Source organism: Perissodus microlepis, chromosome 5 (genome assembly GCF_051167445.1).
Source record: "Perissodus microlepis isolate ML-2025 ecotype Zambia chromosome 5, ASM5116744v1, whole genome shotgun sequence".
NCBI classification, from domain to species: Eukaryota; Metazoa; Chordata; class Actinopteri; order Cichliformes; family Cichlidae; genus Perissodus; species Perissodus microlepis.
This window is the reverse complement of record NC_140465.1, coordinates 19,193,681-19,218,138: the sequence shown is the minus strand read 5'-3', so window position 1 is coordinate 19,218,138 and position 24,458 is coordinate 19,193,681. Positions and strand designations below refer to the sequence as shown.

The window sequence follows — 24,458 nt, the reverse complement described above, 5'->3', positions numbered from 1 at the left end:
TAAAAGCAGATTGAAGCTCCTTGTCTGCTTCAAGGTGCAGACTCATATTTTATGAGCTAAAACAGGCAAAAACAGCTGTAAGGTCAGTAAGTAACTTTGCTGTGAGTTCTTCACTCTAACAAATCCTTTCCAGAAAATGCTTTCATTTTTTTTCCCTTTCATCTTGTTAACATGTAATGTATGACGCTGCACAATGAACTGTCTTTGTTAAACATCTACGTTGCTTCTTGCAGATACTTGGTTACTTTGACTATGCTTTCACGGCTATCTTTACTGTTGAGATCGTTTTGAAGGTAAATTCCCTGTGTCCCCTGTGCGTGCTGTAACTAACCACACCCCAATAACATTCCAAACGTCTCGTTGCCTTCCAGGTCCTAGGCTATGCAGATTATGTCTTCACTAGTATGTTTACATTTGAGATCGTATTGAAGGTAACCCCTTAAATGACAACGAGAGCCTTGCTGCATTCTCTCCTTGTGTGTCACCCGCCACTCAGTACAACCTGGCTTGTTTGTTTCCTTTCTCTTATTTACTTTTTTCTTCATGGCACCTCTTTTAAAAAGCAAAAAAAAACCAGCAAAAAAAAAAAAAGAAGAAGATGAAGCGAATTTTGGAATTGTTAGTTACTATTTTGCACACACGAACACAAACACAAGATTTGCTCAAATTGCACTGATGAAAGAACTGTTAGGGGAAGGAAACATCATGAACATTTACATTATACTCACATGGGTGTCACTTCATTCGGGCAGTCATTGCTGAAATGATTTTGATGATGCAGATATGCAATAAGTAATGCAACCCCCTCCCGTGCGATGCAACACAATTTTTTAACGGGCTGCTCAGACATATCAGAGCATTGGCTGAAGTTGAGTTTGAGGTCATCTTCAGAGTGGCGGTGATTGAAAGTCGAAAATCAACTCCAGTCAAAGCTAACTCCATGCCTCTCGTACTGACTGCTCCTCAGATTACCCATAAAAGAGGGGGCAAAATCAACCATGCTCCTGCCGAGCATGGTTCAGTCTGCTTTCCCCGACTGAGTGCATAGAAATGTGGAGTTTGCTCTGCAGCTTTTTTCTTTCTTTTTTCAGTGGGAGTGGGCAAACACTTGCCAACCCAGTGCTGTTTGACTCTAAATCGTCCACTGCTCTTAGTGAGCAACCTCATCCAGTCCTTGTCTGCAGGTCTCCACATTTACATGCACTCTTGGAAGGAATCCTTTACTTTTATTATTTGAAGAAGAGTTATTTTGGCTGGTTTTTCTTCTCTGCCTGCTGATCTCTGGAGTTTTAATTGGGAGCTGCTTCCCCTTACGCTGAACTATTAAAGAACATAATGGAATGTGCTTTAAGCTGACGGTCCACATGAATGTGACAGTAAGGCCATTTCTATTTTCCAATCTCTATAACTAGAGCTCTTGCAGGTAGTAAATATCCCCGACGTCATGGCAACAAAATGCATGTTTTATTGCCTCCCATAGTAGATTGCGAAATGAATGACTTACTACTACATTCATGTAGCTAAGGGCCGTGGGGGTGGCGATGGTAGATTTTAGCCTCCTGTTTCACTGCTCTGAACTCGCCACCCCGAATCAGAGTGATCTATAAGAGTGTGGAGACGTGTGCGGGCGTGTGTGTTTGACTGTGAGATAATGGGAATGAGTGCTGAGAATGAGTTTTTCCTATTTAAAATGTTAGCTCAGTGTGTTGGTTTGTTTCTGCTGGAGTGTGAGGAGTGCAACACTGTATTTGTTTCTGGATGCTACATGTTTTTTTTGTTTTTTTTGGTCATTTGCTCTTTTAACTTCCTCTGTCCTCTCCTTAGATGACGACATATGGAGCTTTTCTTCATAAAGGAGCATTCTGCAGGAATTACTTCAACCTTTTGGACCTGCTGGTGGTGGGAGTCTCCCTCGTTTCCTTTGGCATTCAGTGAGTACAGAAAAACCAGAACATATTTGCATTAAGCTTTTTGCACAAACAAAAAGGTTTCATTCATAAGAAAAATAGTTAAAGGAAGAAAGTTAGGAAATAAACTAAAATCCACTTTGAGAAATAATATAGAGGTGAAAAGAAGTTCAATCATCTGAGCACTTTATGTAATTTTTTATCTTTTGGTTGAAGCAGGCCATACAAGCAGAGTGCAGCAGTTACTCCACCTGAAGTGGTTCTTGACCCCTAAAAAAGCTCATATTTCTCTGATTCTTCTTTTTTATAAACTGTTATTATTATTTGTTTACACTCAGGTCTTCTGCCATCTCTGTGGTGAAGATTCTCAGGGTCCTTCGAGTACTTCGACCCCTGAGGGCCATCAATAGAGCCAAAGGCCTGAAGGTGGGTGCTACTCGAGACCTTTTCTAGCATGTCTACAATAGCCACTATCTGAAACCTTAGCTTTAAACATTTTTATCTGTGTCTTACAGCACGTTGTGCAGTGTGTGTTTGTGGCCATCAGAACTATCGGTAACATCATGATCGTCACCACGCTGCTTCAGTTCATGTTTGCCTGTATAGGCGTGCAGCTGTTCAAGGTGAGCATCTCTGAGTTTGAAAACATCAATAATACACATCAATCCAAAGAAGTTCAAAATGTGTAATAACAGCAAAAACGTTTCCTTTTCCTTTGTGCAGGGAAAATTCTATCGCTGCACAGATGAAGCTAAGTCCAGCCCAGAAGAGTGCAAGTGAGTTTCATCCCGTCTTGCTCCTGAACTGCAGATTTCCTGGTTTAACATCACAGGTTGGACTTAAACCTCCATGCAACATGTTTTGTCACAGGGGCACCTACATCCTGTACAAAGATGGAGACGTGAACCAGCCAACTGTCCACAAACGGGTGTGGCACAACAGTGACTTTAACTTTGACAACGTCCTCATGGCCATGATGGCTCTGTTCACTGTGTCCACCTTTGAAGGCTGGCCTGCGTAAGATTGAAAGATATCATCACTGAGCTGATTACGTTTTAGATAATGTATGGAGAAAGCCTGAATTTGTGAATCTGAATCACGTGTTGGCTTGTTCTCATCTTTCTTTAGGTTATTGTACAAGGCCATTGACTCCAACAGGGAAAACCTTGGTCCCATTTACAACTACCGCGTGGAGATTTCCATCTTCTTCATCATCTACATCATCATCATCGCCTTTTTCATGATGAACATCTTTGTAGGTTTTGTGATCGTCACATTTCAGGAACAGGGAGAGAAGGAGTATAAAAACTGTGAACTCGACAAGAACCAGGTCAGAGTCATTAGAAGCACAAAACATTATGTGTAAAGTATAACGATTAATTTTGAAGGCTTTTCTCTATTTTTTTTAGTGTATTACACTAAAAATCTGGGGTTCCTCTCACTTTGTGTCAAGAAAAACAAAACATCAACAAAGTAGCAAGACAGATGACGTTCTAATGCTGATTACCTCCTTTACATTTTTAATATTGTGTCTCATTTAAAAGGGAACGTTGAGATTGTTCTTAAATGATGATGTTAAATATTTTGTGTATTTGTGTGCAGCGTCAGTGCGTGGAATACGCTCTTAAAGCCCGTCCTCTGAGGAGATACATCCCAAAGAACCCATACCAGTACAAGTTCTGGTATGTGGTGAACTCCACTGGGTTTGAGTACATCATGTTTGTGCTCATCATGCTCAACACACTCTGCCTGGCTGTACAGGTAAGAAGTCAAGTATTTACCTGCCAGACAACCAGCCATCAAAGAGTCTTTGAAGTTATGGATTTTTCTACTTAGAGAAACTTTTGTTGAAGCATACACTTGTGCCACATGAGTGACCTCGGTTTGAATTTTCTGGGACGTCTGTTAAAGATTGTGGCATTGTGTTAACACACACCTGAATGCTTCAAACCGGCAAACTGCCAAAGCTTCTGTTATTTCATAGAGGTACTTGCTGATAATCAGTTAACCAACCCCAGAACATGGCTGCTCCTTACCCTCTGAATGCTAATGGAACCAATAAAGGTGTTTTTAGTTTTTTCCCAGTACTGCATGGAGTCCACGAGACTGTAAATATGCAGACTTAAATCATTAGAGTATCTCGTAAGTTGCTGTAAGTCTTTTCATTAGTATGGATGCGTCAGCCTGTAAAATGTCATTTTCAGTTGCTCAGGCTTTGCTATTTTTTCTTGGCACTGCCAGAATTATAAGAAGCAATGTGGTGAACATAAGTGCATGCAAAAGTACTAGAGTCACAGAAAAACATAAAAAATGCAAACAGACTAATGTTTGTTCAGACACATCGCATTACTTTCCCATTGTATATTGAATACATTGAATCTTTATGTTAACCGACCATCTCCATCTCTGTCTGCAGCACTACGGCCAGTCTGCACTCTTTAACTACGTAATGGATATTCTCAATATGGTCTTCACTGCTGTATTCACTGTGGAAATGGTTCTCAAACTCATCGCTTTCAAACCCAGGGTGAGCTGACATGAAGCATCAAATTAAGTCCAGCTATTAAACGGATGCATTTGCTGTGAAATGCTTTTGCTTATTAGAGTAACTTTTCAACATTATGAGAAGAGTTAGAAGGACAATACCGCTCAGATGTCTATACACTAACTAGTAGTCAGTTAGCTAATCATAAAAAATATGAACGGGGCAAAATGTGTCATACACAACTGGCAACTCCAAGAGCTGACTTTGAATGGTAGGTCAGTCCCCTTAGACACCTCAGTTCACATGTCCAGCCTTACAGCAGAAATAAACATGTTTGCAGCCTGCTATAGAAAGAGATTTGGTGGTAGCATCCAGAATACTAAACCACTACTTTACAGAACATCACAAACCCGTTCATAATGATGGTTATCCAGCTTTCATGTACAGTCTATGGTTATATTCAGTTTCTTTATACACTCAAAAAAATCTGTTGTTGGATGAACACAATTTAACCATGGCACCTTTTTCCACGTGATTTAACCAAGTACAATAACCCATTTTTGACCATGTCAAACCAACACATTTGGCATTTGGTGGTTTAATGTAATCTGATTACTCTGGATCAACGTAGTATACTTACATTGACTTGAAGTGATTCATTTAAGTATGTAAAGTGAAATTTGTTTTAATTCATTCTACACAAGTTAAAAACTTTAGGAAAACATAATGAAATCTTGTTGTTTAAACAACTACTTTGTTAATCAAGGCAATTACTGCTAGTCTTTCTTAATGAACCAATATGCAGGTTAATGATTTCATAGAGACAAACAACCATTTGCACTTACATTCATGGGTAATCTAGAATCACCAATTAACTTAACCCCAATTACACACTGCAAACCAGCCAGATTGTGGATTTGAACCCAGGCCCTTCTTGCTGTGAGGTAACAGCACTAACCATCACACTCTGCTGTCAATCCAGGCTTAACAAAACTAGGAAAGCTATGATTACAAGGCTTGATGCAGAATTTTCCATATGTTTTTGTCCTTGACAGGTTAAACCACAATAAATAGCTATAGCATACACGTGGTGTGGGTGTAGTTGTCTGCCTCCAGCGATTTCCCTGCAGTTTGACATCTAATGCGATCTTGTGAATTTCGTGAGTCCAGGCAACTAACCACTCTTACTAGATTGTATCATGTCATCTCAACAAGAACAAATTAAGTTGCTGAATTTCATGCAGATGCTACATGATTTAATTACGTTCACCATAGAAACATGAAATTATTTAGTGCAAATTGCAAGTTTGAATCTTGTACATGTAACAACCACCCAATTTCATTTTTTTGAGTGTACAAGCTTGCAGAAAATAACATTTCAGTATGTCTGTTAAGTAAAGCAACAAGTGGTATCCATCTCTTCAGCATATTTCTAAAACTGCGATTTGTAAAATGTTTACAATTATGTTTATTAAAGAAGCAGCATGTGGACATGTAAATATTTGTTTCCATTTCCCCTTTGGCGTGCCTGCCTGCTGACAGCTCTGTGTTGAGAAGAAGGACAGGATGCTAGTAAGAGAAACACGTGTGGGGTGCCGTGCTTCCATTTTTAAGCTAAAAATAATCTTTTTTTTTTTTTTTTTAACCAATTTTTTAGTCACAGAGTGTTCATGTGTAATTTTATTGTTAGCATGGAATTTGTGCAAATTTAGTGTTCTGCAATCAGTCACAGTCTGTATAATCACGAGCCCTTCAGGTGAAGTAGCTAGCAGGGGTTTCCGTGTGTCCTTAAATAAGCAGTTCGTTGATTTAAATTTCAGTGTGAGAGTAAAGCCTTCTTGTTTTTGTGCTGATATCACATTTGACTCGCCCCACCACACGCTCAACCTCACTCAGGGATATTTTGGGGATGCCTGGAATGTGTTCGACGCCCTGGTTGTGATTGGCAGCATAGTAGACATTGTTCTCAGTGAGATTGATGTAAGTAAGCTCAGCTTGAAGCACCCCGCTGCTCTTTGACTTCTTTCCTTTCAGACCACCTCCACAGCAGGTTTCAGGGGCAGGACTCTGATTTCTGCTGCTTTGTCTAACTTTTCCCTCCTTTCTTTCTCTCTCCAACCCTTCCATTTCATTACAACAACTTCCTTTAAATTTCCACTCTTGTCTGATTCTCTTCCCCTATCCCTTCCCCGTCTTCTTGGTCTCTCACTTTCATCCCCATCATTTCCCCTTACATGTACCTTCGTGCACTAACAGCACTATTTTGCTGATGCTTGGAACACATTTGATGCCTTAATTGTTGTCGGTAGTGTCGTCGATATCGCTATCACAGAAGTTAACGTAAGTACTTCTTCTTTTCTGATTTGTAAGTTGAACTGAAGCCTTATAAGAAAGCCACCTGGCAAGTTTTAGTGTTATTAGCTTAAATTTACTGTGAATCTTATCTAGCTTCCGCTATAAAATATAATAGAAATGTTGAAAATGCATCCCTAATAAAAGAATTTAAAAAGTATGATTTAAAGCTGGCTGTTGGCTTTGTATGTAAAACTTCAGTTTGATTTTCATGAAGCTTTTCTTTCATGCTAAATTGACCTAACTCAGATCTCTCCTGTTGGAGTTCTGCTTCTGTCTGTGCTGCTGTAACTTTTGTTGCAGTTTTTGACAGGACATCGCGACAAACTTGTTGATGAACGTGTTGATTATTCTGTTTATTCTTGGACATAGCAATGTCAAAACCTCACATTTCTTTGTGAACTGTGGCCAGAATTTGGTCCAGAGCAGGATGGTTTCTGATGTAGTTGTCTAACTCTTACTCTTGTTTATTTTGTTTCCATAGAAACTTGTAGAGGCAAGTATGGCAATGAAAAAATGTTGTTTGTGTGTAACTTTTTGTTGATGACAACTTTATCTTTGGGACCCCTTTGCTATGGACTAACAACAAAGACAAAGAGATTTTTGTAATTTCGCAGTACTTTAAAAAATTAATATCGAAGCTCATTAAAATAGTAGATGATTGCTTCTCTTTATAGCTTTCCTTTGCTAAAAGAAACGTCTAAAAACAAAGACTGGACGTCTGCTTTTGTGCTTTTTTTGCTTTGAGCTTAGCTAGGACAAAAATAGTAAAAGAAAGTTCCAACAAACACCCAAATGTTGCATTTCCAGATAATAACTATGGTGAATATGGTGCTTACTATAGGGGTAGCATACCAAAGGCTTATCACCCAAACTGACCCTCCTCCCCCCTCCTGAGTGCTCTCATGTCTGAGCTGCAGTGCTGTTTTTCTGGAGTAATTTTTCATGTCTTCTTAGTTTGTGTTCCAAAATGTGTGTCTGCATGAGTGCACAACAAAACATTAACTTTGTTTGAAGCATAAGACACAGTGGTGTGTTTTCAGGTTTTTTATTGTTATGCATGTGTGTTTAATGTGTGTTCAGCGTGTGCTTTAGGTTGTATGTGCGAGTGTATGCAGAGGAGTGTGTTAGTGTGTGTGTGTTGGAGACATGATGTTTATTTCACATTGTGGTTCTATGACATGCTTTTTCATGGCATTTCTTTCTTATTTGCACTGCATGTAAATGTTCAGATATTCTAGTTTTGCATTTATTCATAACAGGAGATCTGTTATGAGGATGTGTTTTGAGTCAGTAATATTCTTTTTTCTACTTGCTTGCTGTGTCAGTCATGACTCGTGTCATTGCTCAGATTCTTACCAGACTACCGTGACCTCTCCAAATGCATGCTGGTGTGTCAGACACTCACCTCATCCCCCTAACATCCTTTCCATGTCCCGCCTCTCGCAGATGGCGCTTGGCCACCCGCTCCATTCCCCTCCGGTCAGTTTTTTCCATAGAGCCTTGTGCAGTTTGTCCTTGTTCGCTTGCTGCACTCCTCTTTACTTCCAGACAGAATGGCCCTGGTGCTCAGAGCTTGGAAATTCTACACAACATTAAGGGCAATAATGTTGGGAATTAAACCGATGAACCTATGAAGCTCAGTGTGTTTGGGAATTCCTAACAAAGGTTTACTTGTGTTTCCTAATGTCACCATTTAATGTCCTTAAAGTTGTGTAGAGGCCACTGTGGCTTCACGTGTAGCTGGTGTAATGCATCAATCAGGGAACAGATCAAGTCACAGAGTGACCTAAAAGGAAACGATACTAAAAGTTAGGCCTCAGTTGTAGTGTTCACATCAAAGTAAAAATTCAGGTAAGGTCTGAAAATTTTCCAGGAGTTCAGTAGGCACGAATTTAGTGTGATTTTGTACACTTACAATGATGGTGGTTTAATGCAGCTGAGTCTGAGGTTCTTTGATGATCTTGTGTTTGTGTCTCTGTGAGTGATTGTCTCTGTGTTTTGTTCTGTCTTCCTGTAGTGAGCTCTTAAAGCTCAGAATGGAGCTCATATGTAGCGCAGGTGTGTAGACTCCAGTCAGGTGCATGAACACTCCCACAGCAACTCTCTACTTTTTCCTTCTTTCTACCTTTCTGCCTTTCTTCTTCTTCTCCCTGTTTCAGTATGGCTCAGTCTCTCTGGTTTTCTTTTCTGTCCCAGTCTTGGTCTCTATTGCTGTTTCCCTCCTCCTCCTGCCTCTTTGTCTGCCTCTCTCTCTCTCTCTCTTTACCCTCTCTGATGTTTATTCATATCCTTCTGCACCGGACTGTGAGAGCGCCCTGCTATGGCAGTTTTGTTGCAGGGCACTACTGACATGCATGAGTTGCTGCATTGCTATGAGTTCACATCATTCAAAGGTCTTGCGTGTGCGTGCAGTGCTTCCCCAGCAACGTGGCAATGCTGAACGCATGCTCCATCGGCGCTGTGGCCAGGATTACCTAAAGAACCTCCTCAGGCTAATTCTATTTTTTTTAATCATTTCTGCTCATGCTGCACCTCATAACGACAGTTTGCAAAATATTGACTCAAGCCATATCTGTCTGATTATCTTATGTTGTCAGTGCTGAGCCTTTCTGATATTTTCCACATGGAGCTAAATGCTTTTTTTTGCTGTAAAATCACATTATCATGATACAGGCTCAGCCTAACCACCATCACTATGACTGATGTTTCTTTTCTTTTTTAAAAAGTTTTGCATCTGGATTTTGTTTGGGGATAAATGCTCGCTGATTACAGCTGATGATATCGAATGATTTATTTGTCAATTGACATGAATTGCAAACAAAAGTTGTGTATGGGTATGAATCTGTGCGAGCGACTGTGTACATAATTGATCATACTCGAGCTCTTTTGGTCAGCAAATTTTCAGTCACTTAAAATGACAAACTATTGGATTGTGAACATCCTACTTGTACTCTCTTGTGTCTATTTGTGCCATAGATAATGCTTCAAGCACACAATATATGATTTTTGTGCAGTCATATGTTGATGTGTACCTGTCTGAATCTGAAGCCTGCAGGGTATATGTCGAGATACAGCAGGACTCTGTAAGAACAGCACATGATGCTTTTATAGCAACATCGATTCATTGCATTTGTCAGTTAGACGTAACAACTCATTAACATCGTCTAAGAGGATCTCATCATCATTTAGTCCCATCAATAAAAACCATTACACCGGGGGAGTGATAAAGTTGTGTGTCAGTCTTAAATGTTGATTCGTATTTAAGTAATTTTATGTTGTATGTCAGTCAACCCCACATAGAAATGTTAAGTAATGTGAACTTGTTGTTTGGCAGTCTTTTAAAGTGTTAAGATAAGATTTAATGGTAAATACATGTGTGTCTTTGTCACAGTGAAACTATAAGACAGTTTGTCCTGTCAGTGAGAAGAGTAGTGACTGTGTTCTGTCTGCGTCTTTGCTGACGTGTGCTGGTGTCGTGTGATTTTAAAAACAAAACAAAACAAAAACTATCAAATGTGTTGTTCCACGTTTTTGGCCCACTGTGTGTTAGACCTGCGGCCTCTGTACAAGTCATTAATACAGGTCTTTGATTTTAAAGCCAACGGAGACTCCTCAGTTGGATGAGATGGGGGTAAGATGCTCCACCCTCCACCCCTTTAACTCTGTCAGGGCCATGCCATGTTTGGATTTGCATTTCTCTGTTTGGTCTTCTGTTGTCAGTTACACTTTCTATGATCTGTTGCTTATTTCAAGTCCATGTTATGTACTATTACGTTTTCACGTTCAGGTTTCCTTTCTCGTTATATTTCTTTTCTTTTTTTCCTCATGTTGCTTTTGTTAGCTCCTTCGCATAAATCCTCAAAACATTTGCTTTTAATTTTTCCTTTTGTTTGGAGTTATTTCGAAGGAGAGTGTGTCTCTCAAACGTGACGTTTGTATCCTGTTAGGTGGGAGCGGTTTTTAAGCCGCTCTTCACGTTTGTATTGTTGACACTGCTACATGGTCTCTGCCACCATTCTTGGGTGGGGTAGTGACCCATGGATGACCCCTGGGATCAGGTCACCCAGCTCTGACCTGTGAACCTCCTGGCCGACCCGTTCGGGTTGGTCCCACTGTGACTCCGCATGCAGTGACTCTGGACTGAGGGTGCCATGCTTGTGCAGATGTGTCCTGTCAAGTATGGCAAGGTTTTCTCCAGCATGCTTGCCTCCTTGCTTCCTTCCCTGTAGGTCTTTACAGTGACAGGGAACCTGACAGTGCTTTATACACAAGCAGAAACAGACACATATCAGCTGCCGCAGACTGCCTAACAGACTTCTCTAGATTGTGTTTTTTGAAGTCTTTACATTTGTTTTTGAGAGCTGCAATCATATCTGAAAGGCATAGCGGTCAAACCAGAAAATCTCTGCTCAAATAAAAGCAAAACTCAGCTTTGATTTAAAGATAGTTTCAGTTTTTCACTATGAAAAGATTCAGTGCTGCTTTCTCAGCCCATATGTAGCTGGTACAGACGTCTTGGATAAGACTTCATCATCCCATAAAGCACAGCCGGGTGCTCTGTGTTCACTATAAACGTGCTCTGTTGCTCTTCTGCTGCATAACACTGAACGTTTCCTCCACAGAACACAGAGGACAGCGCTCGAATCTCCATCACTTTTTTTCGTCTGTTTCGAGTCATGCGGCTGGTCAAACTTCTCAGCAGAGGAGAGGGTATTCGCACCCTGCTTTGGACTTTTATTAAATCCTTTCAGGTGAGATGCAGCACAAATGTTTAATCAATGTCTAAGGGAAAAATGGAAGTTGCTCATATTAATCTTTTTCTACTTTTCCCCTGTTTTTTTCCTTAAGGCTCTGCCATATGTTGCTCTTCTGATAGCCATGCTGTTCTTCATCTACGCTGTCATTGGCATGCAGGTTGGTAAATAAACTGGACAGAAAATACTTTTTCCACTGATTTTTAACCACAACAGTAAGAGTGCAGTTGTATTCATTTGGCAATGTTTCTCTAACAGGTGTTTGGAAAGATTGCAATGGTTGATGGCACTCACATTAACAGAAACAACAACTTCCAGACCTTCCCACAGGCCGTGCTGCTTCTCTTCAGGTCTGTGGATAACTGATGTCAGGCCATCAGGAAAATCAAATTTGTTTTCTAGGTGATTAATTTGTGTGCGCCATGCCTGCGTTTTCTCCAGGTGTGCCACAGGTGAAGCATGGCAAGAGATCATGTTGGCCTGTATGCCAGGGAAACTGTGCGACCCAGAGTCTGACTACAACCCCGGGGAGGAGATGACGTGTGGCAGTGGATTTGCAATAGTTTACTTCATCACTTTCTACATGCTCTGTGCTTTCTTGGTACACAAAAATGAAACTGTGTTTATCTTAGGATTAATTTCTTATCAGTTATACTTGCGTGGTGTGTATTGCACTACCTTATCATTTGCAGTATCGGAGTTCTGTTTCCTAAAGATATCAGTTTTCACATCGCAGGTTTAATATGTGTAACATATTACTATACATATAACATTTGATCATTCTTACACCTAGAGCTAATATGAAATGGGGCAAAAATGAATCATCTTTAAAATCATCATAACATAAAACAACAGGTCCAAGTTATGTGCATCATAGCACAATAGTGTCATAATAAAAATGTCCTTTCTATAAAATACCATGTGTTCCTAGAACCCTATGTATACTGTATGTCTGTTATTTTGAAAAAATACTTTACTACTTTACTATACTGTAAATATATTAAGACCTTTTTCTTTTATTTTCGAAGATTATTAATTTGTTTGTGGCCGTCATTATGGACAACTTTGACTATCTGACACGTGATTGGTCCATTCTTGGTCCTCACCACCTTGATGAATTCAAAAGAATTTGGTCAGAGTATGACCCTGAGGCAAAGTATGTGCTTTATTCCTCATCTGAATATTCATGTTCATGTTCATTTTTTGACTATGTCCATTAATTTCTATGTATTTTTCTCATATAGAGGCAGAATTAAACATCTAGATGTTGTAACCCTCCTTCGTCGCATCCAGCCTCCTCTGGGTTTCGGCAAGCTGTGTCCTCACAGAGTGGCTTGCAAGGTCTCCTCTCCTCTCCTCTCCTCTCCTCTCCTCTCCTCTCCTCTCCTCTCCTCTCCTCTCCTGTCATTTTGATTAATAATTTCAGGTAGAAATGATGATTATTTTACAACAATATTAAAGGCTTGTTCTCTTCTTTCAGAGGCTGGTAGCCATGAACATGCCTCTGAACAGTGATGGTACTGTTATGTTTAATGCCACTTTGTTTGCACTGGTGCGGACAGCCCTAAAGATAAAAACAGAAGGTATAAATCAAACATGAATGACATTTCATTAAATTGCTGCTAAGAGAACAAAGAAAAATATTCCCCCAAAATTCAGCTCATGCACACACTGCGTTAATTGTTCTCAACTTCAGTTTAAATGGCTGTAAAGTGGAGGGCTGGGTTCTCATGGATGCTTGTTTCCCTGTGGTGCAGGTAATCTAGAGCAGGCCAACGAAGAGCTGCGAGCTGTCATCAAGAAAATTTGGAAGAGAACCAGCATGAAGCTGCTGGATCAAGTGGTGCCTCCTGCTGGTGGTTAGTGGAATTAACATCACAGACACCTTCATGTCCTTCTGTTTGACACACAAATCAGCCTAAAGTAGCCTGCAGAAAACACACACACACAAACCATATGCTTCCATGCTGTTCACATATAATTACTCCAAACAGGTATTTTGTAACCAAGTCCTTAAATAAAACCTAACACTCACGCTCACACTGAGACAGTGTCACATATAAATAAGGCTATATTGTGCTGTTTCTGCTTTGTTCATCTTCTCCCTGTTGTCCCCTCAGCAGTATGTCTTTTTTAGTCTGTGTGTATTCAGTACACACTGCTCCCTCCCGCCTGCCCTGGATGCTGATGGAGGCCACTGACTATCTGCTGGGCTTTGGGCTTGCATGGCCTTATAGACCACTGTGCAAGAGCATGCTTCGTCTTTCTCTCTAACATCTCTGTCCTTCCTTCTTTATCTGTTTCTTCTCTCTACTCTCTCCCTTCTGTCTTTTTTTTTTACTGCCTGAGCTTTTTTCTTCTCATACTTTTGTATCTCTGTGTCCAAAACTTTGAAAACACTTCAGAATATTCTGAAGCAGTTCTGTTTTAGGGTGGTGGCATGGAACTAGTGTTGCCTCTCTCTCTGATCTCTGTCCCCAGCGTGCTTGTTCAAAGTGATTCAGACCCCTGCTTCAGAATGATTCTCACACACTCGTACATGCTTTTTAAATTCAAAAAATGGCAGAATATACATGCAAGAACACAAGCTTTGAGTACAGTATTTAGAAAAAAAAAAGCATACATAATATTATGTAGGGGCATACATGAGCACAAGCATATGAAATTACACACCGACATGTATGATGCATACTGTAGTTTTGCTTGTTTGCATGTGCTAAAGCAGTTAAAAACATTCAGTAGCATCCTTTGACATTTAAGAAAGATTTAGAAAAAAAAATTAAAGAAAAATTTGAACAAATTAATCAAGTGGCCTAAATGGAAAAATAGTTTTTGATACACATTTAAAAATTGAAAAGCCTTTCTGTTTTCCTGTCATGATTAACTGAACAGAATTAAAATTGTTCATTAATTTCCAATGAGCTCTGTCACACCTCCATCTGCTCAGATGCTCTTGTTGATCTTCTCTTGAAGACGAAAAGACTTTCTGCAGAGCAATAGTAATCATTTAAAGTTTTATGAGTCCTTTTAATGTTGCAGGTGTTTGAACACGAATTCCTCCAATTGAATCATCCACAAGTCAGACATACTTACATACATGTAATCTCACAGAAATACACACATGAAGACGTGTTGGGATATGTTCATTCTCTGTCCTTTCTGATACACAGCAAATGATCCTATTTGGTACATAATGAGGTAAAGTATATACACCATCAAAATGGATTTATAACATTTGGTTAGAAATCATTTGGTTGGTGGAGGTTAAAAAGTGCCTCGCTATTCTTAAGTTCTAAGGTGGTGAACCCCCGCCACCCATAGACGAGGGAAGAGAAGAGTCTTTCCCTCTCTCTCCCAGGGTACTGTGTGTTGCTGACATAGGAAGCATTTGTGTGGTCTGTTCACTCAGATGATGAGGTAACCGTGGGGAAGTTCTATGCCACCTTCCTGATACAGGACTACTTTAGGAAATTCAAGAAACGTAAAGAGGAAGGCCTGGTGGGTGCACACCCTTCCCAGAACAACACAGCCATTGCTTTACAGGTGAGTCTTACGACACTCAAGTGTGTTTCTGACAACGTGAGACAGGCTGTCGAGACCTTTGTTAAAATGGATGAATGAATGAACTTTGTTAAATCTGATATACATCTCTGTGCATTTCATTCAAAACTCATCAAGAGTGCTGATGTTATGGTTTGTGATCCAGCAGGACGTTCATGATCTTGGTGTACAGTATGATTCTGTGATTTATGTTTCTCTTGTGTGAATTTAGTACTTGTGTCTTCTGTGTCTTAAAAAATAGCTAGATGTTGATGTTAAGTGCACATCACTGTCTTCAGCCACCATTGCATGTATTTTCTGTGCATCACAGTCCACGACTCATGAATTTCACATGCAAAGCTTGTTGCAGTTTCTGTTACCTTATATCGTATGATATATGGCGTCAGTATAGTCCCATATATCACTGTCAGACAAAAACATGACCAACTAGTTTCTTTATATTTAACTTTTTCTATGTATTCTGCTATTATATAGATCTACAAAGAAAAGAGTGAGAAGAAAATTATATTTTTACATTATTTACATTTTGTTATTTTTTTCATCCAAGTACTTTCCAACTAGTGGAAAATATTTCAGAGGGAAAAAAAGGGACTGAAAGGGCTACAAAACAACATCAGCAAAAGTAAAAGCGAAATATACGAATAAATACTTTTTTTGGAGTAATATTAAGTAATTTGAAAGTGTAAAAGTAAAGTAGCGCAGTAATGAGTACATACAAAAATGATTTAATTTAAAGAAAAAACTTAAAAATGGGAAGGTAAGTTAATAGCAGAATAAATATGAAGATAAATAAATATTAAAGTAAAACGAATCAATTATATAATTACATGCAATGCTTTCACCTGAAATGTAAATTGCTCTCTTTTTCCAAATTAATAAGATGTTTAAGAAATTGGAATCCAGTCATTTTAGGCACCACACAGTCAACATAATCTCCCGTTCTTGGTGATAGGAAGGCAACTGCAGCAATCAAATTCTTTGAGTTGTTGATTTCTCTTTCTGTCAAGTTTTATTTGACAAATTGCAATCATTGCAATGAAAATTGAATACTAAACACAACATATGGGTGATTGAACATACATTTTTCTATAATTAACTCAAGAAATAGCCATGAATCACATTTTTTTTATTCATATTAAATTACTTTCTGCAGTACTCAAAGTATTCCCAGTATGTGACAGAAGCATATCTGGAATCTACCGAAGGCTACATTCAGGAGAGCACATCTGCCTGTCTCTGTGTTCTCATCTCTCACAGTCTGAAAGTACTGTAAGTGTCAGGTGTTGTACAGCACAGGTGCGTGTATGTTCAGTATGTGTGGTGGTTGTGCCTGTATGATGTCAGAGTTCGCACTGTGAGTTTTAAGATGAAGGTCACAACCATAGCTCTTAGCCTTGTTGTTGTCATGGTTCCAGGCTGGCCTTCGTACGCTGCATGATATTGGGCCTGAAATTCGCCGGGCGATATCATGTGATCTGCAGGATGACGAACTAATAGACTTTATTCCAGAGGAAGACGAGGAAATTTATAGGGTAACTGATTCAAATTTACACAAAGGGAAATGTTTGTGCTTGTAAATATTAATTCTTGTTCATGGAAAAGTACATATGAAAAAGCTAGCTGTAGATGGAAATGGAGTAGGAAGCATTTAGCAGCTAAATCTGTAGCAGAAGCATTAGCTTCAGATTTTATATCTGCAATATGTAAGTTTTTTTTTTCTTCTAATGAGTTCATTTTGCTTTATTATGTTTCTTCTCCATTTCAGTTCCAACAATCTAAACAGTGTTTTGTTTTGCTCGCACATCATGCCATGTACCAGCTTCCTAACTTACTTTTGCACATATATTTTTCTTAAACAATATCAGCCCTCAGACTTAACATCAATAGCATTTGTCTTGTAAGAAGGAGAAATGCTGGTGGTTTTACTGTGAGTGTTCCTTCACAGCGTAATGGTGGACTCTTTGGTAACCATCTCATGAATGGTGGTCATCGGCGATCCAATGGGCATCAAACCAATGCCACTCAGCGCCCTCTGCAAGTGCAGCCTCCACCTCACTATGCCCACATGGAGCAGCCAGTAGGACGCCTGTCTAGAGCCAATGCAATGTCCCATCCCAACCACCATCATCACCACCACCACCATCATCACCACCGCCACCACAACTCCTACGGAAAGTCTCCCAAATCTACCAACATAAACCTCAACAATGCCAACGTGTCCAGTCTGCCCAACGGAGGACACCATCGCTACTACGAACACGCACCCCCAAATGGCTATCCAGGTCTACGCAGCTCCTATTATGATTACGACAAGCCACGGACACCCCAGGGTCAAAGGTATCCACACAGTGATCATTATGTCATGTTGCAGAATTAGATCAAACAATATAGAGTGAAAGTGGATTTATATAAATTTATATAAACCTGAAGCTCCATTCACACCCTGTTGTTGTACCCTCTGTCTCTGGCACATTTTATTTGGTGGTGTGTACTTACTCCCATTACGCGTCAAATGTTGCAATTACATGTGGACTAAACATGTAAAATATTACGTCACATCAAGACGTGCTCAACATGGACTGTTGCAGCAGGAATTTCAATACTGTCTGAACTATTCTCATCTGTAAGAAAATCTTTGCAGAAAAGTCAGATACCACCTTTGTATGAATGTAATTATAAGTGTATGTTACAATGAATTTGATAATTATGGAAGAACATATAGCACTAACACATATTAAGAGGTGCCCTTGTCTTCATTTCTGCCCAGTGATAGTCACGAAGAGACTTCTTATGGTGTATAACAACACATAAGAGGATTTATTTTTAAAAACATCACTGTGGTTATTCACTGTGTGAGTGCTTGCTGTTGTCAGACATCGGTGGACAATACTGCTACAAAAGTGTTTTTCCACAGGCAGATTCTTATCAGACTTTTCCATTACATTAGCCTCTACTGGAAAATTCATTCCACCATGCATCATAAGCCTACTCTTGTACTGACACTTAATTTGTGACCAGTAGCACATTTTTCTTCTGATTTCCCATCTTCTGTTTAAACTACATTCTCCAGTATTGGGCCTGTTTTTCCTTGGTGCCCAAGAAGTTTGGGGGACAATTTCATTGCTTCCTCTTTATGAAAAAGAAATGATTCTCAGATTGTTTCTTATCTTAAAGATAGATAATGGAATTGTCAACCGACAGTGGAGTCATCGCCGTCACTCTCTGTTCTCCTCGTACATATATATGAGAATGCTGTATATGCTTCATATACTGTATGATATATATGTCACACTTTCTTCACCCAGTTTCCTGTGTTCTCTCCTTCTCCCTTTCTCCTTCCTAACTAAATTCTTTCTCTTGACCATCCCTGTGCTTTCTTGGACAGAAGGCGCTACTATGAGACCTATGTTAGGTATGTTGTTTTTCTAGGTTTGGTTCCAGCAATGTGTCTCAACAGCAAAAGAAGGACTTTTGTTTCATTTTGACTTGGTTTTGGAAATTGTTGCATCCTTGCTAAGTCAGTGTTTCACATTACATGCTGGCCAGTCATTTTGCTTTCCTAGTTGTTATGGCACAGTTGTGTTTATGCATTGTTGGATAAATAATAGAGAAATGAATGTGAGTGGCCAGCATTGTGCTGAGAGCAGCCCTGCTTAATGCATGTGTAAAAGTGATGCGCTTGCTTTAAAGGACTACCCAGATGCTTGAAGACAGGGGAGTGTATGAGAATGTTTGAAATGAAGTGATTGAAAATCACTACTTGTGTCCACTTCTTCTGTTTAGTGCACATTTCCCGCAACACTGCACATAGTTAACGTCATGACTTACTAGAAAGAGATGTTTTAATTAAAGTTGTGAATGTCAAAGTGGATGGGGTGTTTACATGGCAGAGATAACCCACGACTTCTGTTTGTCTTGGTTTGGCTGTAAAAGGGTGGTCTCTTGAATTGCTGCCCCCTGTAGGCTTGTGTCTGCATGGCAGTGCATGGCAGTATACCAGTAACACCCATAACGACAGTAACAGTGTGCACGCTCTAACCCCTCTGCCCTGGCTCTTTCACAGGTCCCACAGAGGGGATGGTCGCCATCCCACCATCCGAAGGGAGGAGGAGTTTGATGAAGACCATTTCTCCGGGGAGTATTACAGCGGGGAGGAGTTTTATGAAGATGACAGTATGCTGTCAGGGGACAGGTAACAGTCTTTTCACAGTTTTGCAGTTTGCAGTTGCAATTTCATTCTGACTTGGCTAGAAATTTATTCCAAAGGTGTTTTGGATAATGGATCCCATAATGTAATGTTCACCAGGTATCAGAACAGCGACACGGAGTATGAGACTCCCAAAGGCTACCATCATCCTGACAATTACTACGATGATGATGAGCAGCCTCTCTACCGCGACTCACGGAGGTCACCAAAGAGAAGATTGCTTCCTGCAACACCTCAAGGTATATTATGACCATCATTTATATATAAAAGATAGACGTGGCTTTCTTCTCTGAAAGTGGAGGCTGATATTTGAATGCATTCTTTCTAATGGCCAGTAGGGGGCAAAAATGAGTCAATTAGAAAAATAAGCATTATGCTCAAAAAAATCTTTCTCAATCAGTCTACACTCTCAGTAATGACTTTATTTAACACAGCCTGATGTTCATTTAGTCAGTTATGGTTTGATATAGAGTAAGCAGACAGGAAAGAAGGGTATGCTTTAGGGTATTTTTATTGTGTGATTGTCGCTACAGTAATAGTGTCCTTGATTTTTGGTCAGATCCTTCCCTTTCATGTGGGCTCTGGTTCCAAAAAAGTAAGGTGGCTAAAATATTAAAATTGTTCATCCTATAAAAACAGCCTGTGATTGTCGTCCTCCTTGACCTGGTGCCATGTGTCAATGTTAAATATTGTAGAAAGCTTTTACGTGTGGCACACCCCTCTTTGCTTTTCATTTCTTCATAGCTTGTTATTACATTGTACATTAGTACATTGATCAGAGCACAGATTTTCTGAATATCTGAAATTATTAAAGTGGCAAATGTTAATCATCTATCCAGTTAAGGTGATTTTAATAGATGAGCAACATAAAATAGCTGTGTGGGGTTTTTTTTGTGTGCTTGTGGACAAACCTCACAAAGCTATAGTTTTCTTTTAAAGGTTGTACATGTACACAAACTTTGCTTTTTGTTTGTTTTATTGTATTGTATTGCTCGTATGTTTGAATTTCTCTCATTGTTTCTAAGTTAATGCTCACTGCTCTACTCGGGATTAATTCAGGTAATAGAAGGCCATCCTTCAACTTTGAGTGTCTGCGCAGACAAAGTAGCCATGATGAGCTTCCACATCAGCGTACTGCTCTACCACTGCACCTTATGCAGCACCAGGTAACACAGACATTCTTTAAGTTACATTTTTGGCCTTGGGTGGAGTGACATTTGTTAGTAAGTTGCAGATTGCATCAGCTTTCTTAAATTAATTGCTAAATATCACAGAAAACTGTTGAATCGAGATACTACACAGCTATGAAATAGCAGCAAACAGAACTGCTTCCCAAGTGGGTGGCACAGTTTAATTATACTTCAAGTCACTTTTGTGTTCCACCGTCAAAATCCTCCTTCTTCACCCATCAGGTTATGGCCGTAGCAGGGCTGGACTCTAGCAGAGCCCATCGCCTATCCCCAACCCGCTCCACCCGTTCTTGGGCCACACCCCCTGCCACACCGGCCAGTAAAGACCAGTCACCATACTACACCCCTCTCATACGTGTGGAACACCCACACAGGGAGAGTGTTGTTGGTAGCCAAGTGTCTGTGCGCAAGAGCTCCTGGTACACAGACGATCCCGAGTTCTCCCAGAGAACGTACTCACCTGTGCACCTGCAGGTTCCTCCGGAGTACCATAACCAGTACCACCAGAAAAGAGGCAGCGCAACAAGCCTTGTGGAAGCGGTGAGTTTAAGGCTGTTTGGTGGAATAGTTACTGGAAATTTTGCATGACCTGGGCTTTGATCTCACAAGCACATTTTCAGATTTATTGTGGCATCTGAACAAAACACAAAACACAGTCCTAAAAAAATCCACACTGAGATATTTTTCTTCAAATTCTTCCGAACAGGTTTTGATATCAGAAGGACTTGGGAGATATGCCAAGGATCCCAAGTTTGTCGCTGCCACAAAGCACGAGATAGCAGATGCATGTGAGATGACGATAGATGAGATGGAGAGTGCAGCCAGCCACCTGCTGAATGGAGGAATGTCCCCGGGTATCAATGGGGTAAATGTGTTTCCCCTTCTGACTCCAAGGGATTATGAACTGCCGGACACTGCAGCCAGCTACAGCGATGAAGAGCCAGAGACAGAACCCAGAGGTCCTTACGAGGAGGACCTGGCAGACGAGATGATCTGCATCACAACTTTATAGCAGAGGCTGGAGGATTCTGCACATTAGGACCCTTATAGATTTGCGAAAATTTAAAAGAAATGCATCTGTTGGCTCTGACCCAAAGAAGTGCCTTTAACATGAAGAGAAAAGGCATAGGGATGAGAGACACACAAGTCTTGTTCGTTTAATTGTTCTCCACCTGCCAGCCGTGGAGGTCACAGCACAGAGCCAGTTACCATTCCTGTTGAGCACAGAGGGACAGACTGGATCTTCCTTCCAAAGGCTTTGACCTGATGGTAATATACAGGTTCTGCCTGCAGCCAGTCAAAGACAATAACGCTGATGCCAGTGAAAGAGATGGACCAACTGGCAAAGGTGTGAGATGCTCTAGAGGGTGGGTCTCTAAGGGTGATGACAATCAGATGTTCGATGTCATTACCTCAGTCACTTTTTTAAGGTTTGGCATATCATGCAAGTTTTCAATGCAAGCATAGAAAGGCATATCTCCTCACATAGTTTTTAGAATAACTCGACCCCTTCGTCGTTAGCGCAGATCGTTTAAAGATTGCTAGAGCTGAGTGAAATAGTGAGATAGAGAGCTGAGTTGCACCAGATTATGCAGGAACTAACAGTCCTACTTATAGCATCATTCAACTTGAGATATGTACTTTTCAAGCAACTAAAGCATTTGTGATAAATGCACTAGCAGGCAGGTTATTTTAACACTTTAGAATAGCCTGATTAATATTTCATAGTTGATATGCTGTAAATTGTATTATATAACAAAAGAAACTTTGTAAAGAGATATTCTATATTTTGTAATTATGTATCATTTAAAAGATCAGCAATATGGACCCTTGTGACTCATGTTAAACTATAAAAGCAGACTTGCATTATTTTATTAGGTAAACTGTTCGGATATTTATTTGCTTCTTCTTTTTTTTTTTTTTTGCCAATATGCACCTTTTATTTTGCCTATAACGACAGCATTCTTTAGAGGTTCTGCTTATGTGGCGACACTACCGCACAAGATATGCTTTGTTTTCTTAGCATAGGAGTACACTTGTTACTTCATCAAACCGACAATGGAGCATTTTTAGAAGGCAAGCCTCAAGGATCCAGTGCTGAAATTTCTCACAGATGTGACGAACACATTTGTTTGCATATTTTGTGCACAGTATTTTAAAATGCATAGTGCATTAACAATGCTGCTTCTTTTAGTTGGCTTCGGAGTCAAACCTAGGTTTTTGTCAGCCCCTACTGAAATGCCTTTTTGCTGCTGAAAGAACGAAAACTGATAGATGGTAATAACAGGGATAAATTAACACTTTCAAAGCTCATGCTGGGAATTTCACTCTTTGTTGGTCATGGCAGGGTTTCGTTAGACCTTTGTACCGAATCTTAGCTATCACATCTTAGCCTTCATGCTGTATGTGGAGAGGGCTTAGGTGGCAGAAGACACATGCACACATCCAAGGGCCGGAAACAGCCCCAACATGTGTTCTAGGTGAAAGTACTGAGGGTGTCCTGGTGTCAGGATGCTGCAGAGAGGCAAAGCAATACTAACCCCCACACCCCCAACCTTTCTTTCTCAGCCTCCCTGGTTCCTGCGTATAGTATACCTCGTTAGGCATTGGTGAAGACATATCATTGTCACAGCTTATCTGTTTGTCCCAGTATCCCACAGTGGATTCATTGAGATTAACTAGGGCTGAACGTGGATTTTAGTGTGACTGTATGAAAATGAATGGCAAACCCCACGCTGGGTATGTTAAAATAAAGGAGTAGCTGGAGCCCACAAGTTTAAAAACACAAGGCAACAAAATATCTTTTAATCATTCATCATCCGTTTTTCTCTCGCATAAAGATACTGGACTAAATAAATTGAGGTGGGCTATTTCAGGCGTTACCATAGAGCGTTTAAGGGTTAATGTGACCTGTTGTTGTAGGCGAGTGCATACTGTACTCTAATTCAACCGAATACTGTCATGAAAATGTAGGTTTTCCATTTTGTGTGCACATTGAAAGGGCTCTTTGAATTGTTTGTGAGTAAAAAAAAAAAAATGTGTTGTAGTCCTTTTGTTGATAACTGTCATAAAAAGGACCAATGCACATAAAAGGCACATTGTACTATTCGTAGCAATTACAGTACTGATGAACTGAAGATATGCATTATTTTGTAAACACTTTTAAAAGTTGTGTTAAACTAAAGATTAAAAGAACTTACTTTTACCTCATGTCAGGGATTCCTGAAAAAAGAAAAAAAGAATATAATGATTTGGTTCAGTCTACCAATGGTATTTAAATATTAGCACATAGCTGTTTGTCTTTGCACAAGTAACTGTATAGTGCTTTTTGTTTCTCCTTTTTCTAAACAGATTTGTGTATTAAGGTGAGACAATTTTGTACTTTTTGTGACTGTGTGTATGGTTTAGTGGAATCTATATTTGTCATTTACACCTCACCTCATAATGCTGGGAATGAAAGAGTATTAAAAACATTTTTCAAGGTGCACTGTTCCTCTGTTTTGCAGGTAGGAGAAAAAATAAAATAAAATGATCAAGTACCAGTTTACAGAGAAACACATGTTGATTTGAACGTTTCTATTAGTTTTCTTCATCTTGTTATGATTATAATTACTATTACTACTATTAATGTTCAGAAAGCTGTATTAAAATAGAAGATAATGTAATATATGTACAATATGGAAAGACCCATGGTAATGTTCTCTACTTGAAAGTCTTGATATCTGCTCCTTAATGTTTTTATTGAGTAAACATCTTTTCTCTTAGTAGCAAATGCTTTACTATAACCCTCTAGGTTTTGTATCAATACATTTTTTGTATTTTTTTTTTTATTTTATTTTGGCCTTGATTTTCTTTGAATCGATACTGATATTTTATTTTCTATTGATCATCATTGAATAAACTTATGCTGAAATGCTGTTCTAATCTCTTTGCATTCTACACTTTTTAGCAGACAGACAGTTGCTGTGAGTGTCGCCTCGCAAATAAAAACAAATAATT

At 39.7% G+C, this 24,458-nt stretch overlaps 1 protein-coding gene across 9 annotated transcripts in view; it reads left to right on the top strand.

The window, feature by feature from the left end:
• The window catches only part of cacna1da (calcium channel, voltage-dependent, L type, alpha 1D subunit, a), a 62,138-nt gene extending 37,755 nt beyond the window's left edge, over window positions 1–24,383 (top strand). For 2 of the 9 annotated variants that reach the window (XM_084928549.1, XM_084928553.1), the window contains 28 exons: window positions 372–431; window positions 1,825–1,931; window positions 2,246–2,333; window positions 2,423–2,530; window positions 2,631–2,683; window positions 2,778–2,924; window positions 3,036–3,237; window positions 3,510–3,668; window positions 4,324–4,434; window positions 6,649–6,732; window positions 10,346–10,378; window positions 11,370–11,498; window positions 11,596–11,661; window positions 11,760–11,851; window positions 11,943–12,102; window positions 12,530–12,657; window positions 12,746–12,842; window positions 12,982–13,084; window positions 13,259–13,360; window positions 14,911–15,044; window positions 16,478–16,594; window positions 17,008–17,399; window positions 18,448–18,474; window positions 19,126–19,254; window positions 19,369–19,508; window positions 20,329–20,435; window positions 20,682–20,999; window positions 21,166–24,383. In XM_084928549.1, coding sequence (XP_084784675.1) covers window positions 372–431; window positions 1,825–1,931; window positions 2,246–2,333; window positions 2,423–2,530; window positions 2,631–2,683; window positions 2,778–2,924; window positions 3,036–3,237; window positions 3,510–3,668; window positions 4,324–4,434; window positions 6,649–6,732; window positions 10,346–10,378; window positions 11,370–11,498; window positions 11,596–11,661; window positions 11,760–11,851; window positions 11,943–12,102; window positions 12,530–12,657; window positions 12,746–12,842; window positions 12,982–13,084; window positions 13,259–13,360; window positions 14,911–15,044; window positions 16,478–16,594; window positions 17,008–17,399; window positions 18,448–18,474; window positions 19,126–19,254; window positions 19,369–19,508; window positions 20,329–20,435; window positions 20,682–20,999; window positions 21,166–21,471 — 3,699 coding nt within the window. In that variant the 3' untranslated portion in view covers window positions 21,472–24,383. Of the gene's footprint in view, window positions 1–233; window positions 294–371; window positions 432–1,824; window positions 1,932–2,245; window positions 2,334–2,422; window positions 2,531–2,630; window positions 2,684–2,777; window positions 2,925–3,035; window positions 3,238–3,509; window positions 3,669–4,323; window positions 4,435–6,648; window positions 6,733–10,345; window positions 10,379–11,369; window positions 11,499–11,595; window positions 11,662–11,759; window positions 11,852–11,942; window positions 12,103–12,529; window positions 12,658–12,745; window positions 12,843–12,981; window positions 13,085–13,258; window positions 13,361–14,910; window positions 15,045–16,477; window positions 16,595–17,007; window positions 17,400–18,447; window positions 18,475–19,125; window positions 19,255–19,368; window positions 19,509–20,328; window positions 20,436–20,681; window positions 21,000–21,165 lie in introns of all 9 variants that reach the window. The other 7 variants (XM_084928554.1, XM_084928551.1, XM_084928547.1 and 4 more) reach the window with 6 other exon arrangements.
• The last annotated feature ends 75 nt before the right edge of the window (window positions 24,384–24,458 follow it).